Raw genomic sequence first — 3461 nt, forward strand, 5'->3', positions numbered from 1 at the left:
CTCTTGAGACTTACATTGGTCCCAATTAGAGAAAACAAAAACAATGCTTATGCAGAATTTGGTGGATCATGGTATTTTCCGAAGTGGCACATTACTTTATTGCACAATTAAAACATTTGCCTTGGCTAATAAGGAATACGGCAACTACCAGTATTTATGGTACCCTAAGCACAAATTACAGTGTGTGAAATCATACATTGTATACATTGAACAGGTGATTAACTGATACACGTACCTTGTTTTTCCTCACAAATTACTGGTAACAAAGTGATGTCTTTTTCTTGGGTTTTTACAAAGTAGTTCATTAACATTACCAGATTTGGGAACGGTTTATCCTATGGAAAAAAAAAAAATGGTCCGCCAAAAGATTTACAGCATTACAGCTATACCACAGTTGAAAGACAGGATGCAAAACTACAGTATGCAAGCCTCTTTTGCAGGTGTCTAAAGGAGACAATGTTATTGCTTAAATTGTCCATGCAGATTTAAGTGCAAAGATCACTTCTTCATTTTGTCTAAAACCTGCCCTTCAAGTATACATTTATTTCATTATTACACGGACTGTACTGCTACAAAGGAACACAAGGGCCTGCACAAGGTTCTACAACTAATAGTAAGTTCCAAGCAATACATAACCACAGATCAAAATTTTTGAATAAGCATGGAAAAAGTGGGTGCTATACTATAGCAGGGCTCAAAGTTAGCGACCTAATGGTCGCACATGCAACTAAATTTTTGGTTGTGCGCCTAAAAAATCATGTGTGGTTGCACTTGCGCGCCTTAAAAGCTCAAGTACAGTGCGATTGAATTTTTTGTCTAGTTTCTCACCTGACTATACTTGCGTACTCCAAGTGGTACGTCACGAAACAAAAACATCAATCAACAGATATACATAACAAAATCTGGCCTTAAATAATAAAGTTAAATTATTTTCCTTTCGTCAGTGTGTTTGTTTGTGTTTGTTTGCCATCAGTTTTCTCAACAAATTCCCCCAACGCCGGTGAAGGTCCATTTTTCCCATTGATGTTTCATTCCATCTGATACTCTTCTGTTTTGTTAAAACTCCGCTGACACATGCAAATGAAAACTACAAATAAAGCACATGCTTATTGTGATAATGGTTGGTCAAGAGAGGGTCAAAAATATGGGCCTTTTTCTCCAAGTTAAAAAAATTATTAAAAAGTGAATTACATCCCACTTAAGTCATCGCGCTTGTATTGTCTTGTATCCAATAATTTTCTTGTAAAGAGCCAGCCTTCACATTCTACAAAAGCGAGTAAATCTGCCTCGAATGATACTGCATCACTATACCAGTCCGCGATAATGCCAACGAGCAAGAAAAGAAAAATATACAAATTTCAAAAAGGGGGGTTAAACGAATTCGAGTAATGCAGTGCATCCACTTCATCCATAGTCAATGGTTCCCTGCTAGCAGAGGTCCCTTTTCGTTTTGTGTTCGCTGGGTTGTAGAGTACAGCCGAAGAGAACTCTGCCATGGGTCGAAAGCATGTGCGGCGGGTACTTAGCGATCGAATCCTCATGTCATGCTTCATGTTGTGTAGGCTCACTTAACAACAGCAGAATTACTGTAAAGGAATGCGCGAGACATGGCTGCCTATGACATCAACGTCAAATGCGCATAATTTATTTGCTATTTGCGACAGCATAAAGTCTCACCTTGGTGACCGGATGGAATCATCGAATTACGCGTCTATTATTAATTACGAAGTTGTGTGTCTATTCCGGTTTTCAAGTACACTTTCTTTGGTTACAAGTGTACATTGAAAAGGAAATACATGATGGAAGCTTTTCTGTTATTTTGAATGTACTTTAACATGATAACATGTAATAATAATTTGTTGTTGAAATTGAGAGGTCAAGTTGAATTAAAAACCACAAGAATTTTATCGCTGTCTCAAACGAAAAGTAAGTCAGCCTTACTAGTTAAAACAACAAACACGGGATTAAAATAAAATACAAAAAGGTGAAGATGACATAATAATGTCTTAAGTTCTGCTTTTCTGTTGGAAACAGGTGTTCCTAGTATTTTAAGCTGTGCTACTAATGTTTTCTGCTGTACACCTAAAATTTTGGCAGTGCGCCTAGAAATATGCAATTGGTAGCACAAGTGCTTCCAAAGCCAAAAATAAACTTTGAGCCCTGTATAGGATAAAAGAAATGAGGAAAATAAATTCTTACAGACGTCAGGCATGGCAGTTATTGCATTGGACTTCCAAAATTCACTTCAGAACCCTTGGGCCATTCTATTGTTCTGATTGGCGACCAGTCAGCTCTGCAGATGGTTGAGCTTTAGACTTAACATGGAGCAGGATATGGGTGTTAACTCTGACTGGATCAACACTTAAAATAACTGAGAAAAGAGGTGCTGCTCTCACATGGATAACAGCAAATTGATTAGACTTGCTAGTCTTCTTCCGACAAAAACCAAAGTGCTGGTGTATGTAATTTAAATCCTACTGATAAATTGGATGAGTAACAGAGGTTTCAATAACTACGGAGTGAAATATAATGAAAACAATAACCATTTTCATTAGGGGGCTGGAAATGGTGAAATAGGCAGTGTGGATCACAGCTCAAAGTCAAACACAAGAGCATGGTCTTAGCTAAACAAACGGTTTAAAGAGGCCCTATAAGTGGTGGTAAACCGCTGGTAACTGGCTTTTATTAGAACATATGATGAATAAGACACTTTCAAATGGATAAAATGGACACACTACTTAAACTTTAGAAATGGCAAAAGCTTATGTAGTGATTTAATCTGCCACCAACCTCGTGTTGTTTAATAACAAGGTTCCCATCAGGTAATGTCTCTATTTTGTGGTGGCGACATCTGTCTCTGTGTCTACAATATAAAAGAAGGGGGAAAAAAGAAAGAAAAAGGTTATTACAATAATTATTGGCAGCTCTTGAAATTTTCCAAAACAACTTAAGGTGGTTTCCCAGGAATCATTCAACGCTAACAATGCCACAAAATATATCTGGAAGCAGTGCAATAATTAAGTTAGGTACATGTACAGTGTACATGTAAGTGACCTTCCTTTGAAATAAAAAATGTTTGCTTTCTTACTGTAATATATTTATAAAGAACAAAACTATCTACATGTACATACATGTATGTATTAAAAGCAGCTATACACCTTATCCCAAAATGGCCACCATTCTAGTATTCTTTTTTTCCATGCAAATTGGCCCTTATGACCTCGCTTTCAAATGTAAAATTCTAACCGCTTACTAACCGAGCGCGAGGGCCGTACTGGGGAATATTGGCCCGAGGTCATGGCAGTATGGACCGAGCATGCGAGGTCCGTACTGCCACGATCCGAGGACGAATATTCCCCAGTACGGCCGAGCAAGCTCGGTTAGTACAGTAAGTTGTTCATTATGGCACTCAGTTTCTGATAGTAAAATGCACTTCCGGTGCAATCAATCTTGTTAGCTTT

General features: G+C 37.9%; 1 protein-coding gene across 1 annotated transcript in view; it reads right to left on the reverse strand.

Annotated features, from left to right (window-relative positions):
- Window positions 1-3461, reverse strand: part of LOC137992481 (uncharacterized) — a 55613-nt gene that overhangs the window by 11647 nt on the left and 40505 nt on the right. Inside the window, exon 10 of the mRNA XM_068837835.1 lies at window positions 236-335. Within this exon, the coding sequence (XP_068693936.1) occupies window positions 236-335 (100 nt within the window). The remainder of the gene's footprint in view (window positions 1-235; window positions 336-3461) is intronic.

This window comes from Montipora foliosa, chromosome 2, assembly GCF_036669935.1.
Source record: "Montipora foliosa isolate CH-2021 chromosome 2, ASM3666993v2, whole genome shotgun sequence".
NCBI classification, from domain to species: domain Eukaryota; kingdom Metazoa; phylum Cnidaria; class Anthozoa; order Scleractinia; family Acroporidae; genus Montipora; species Montipora foliosa.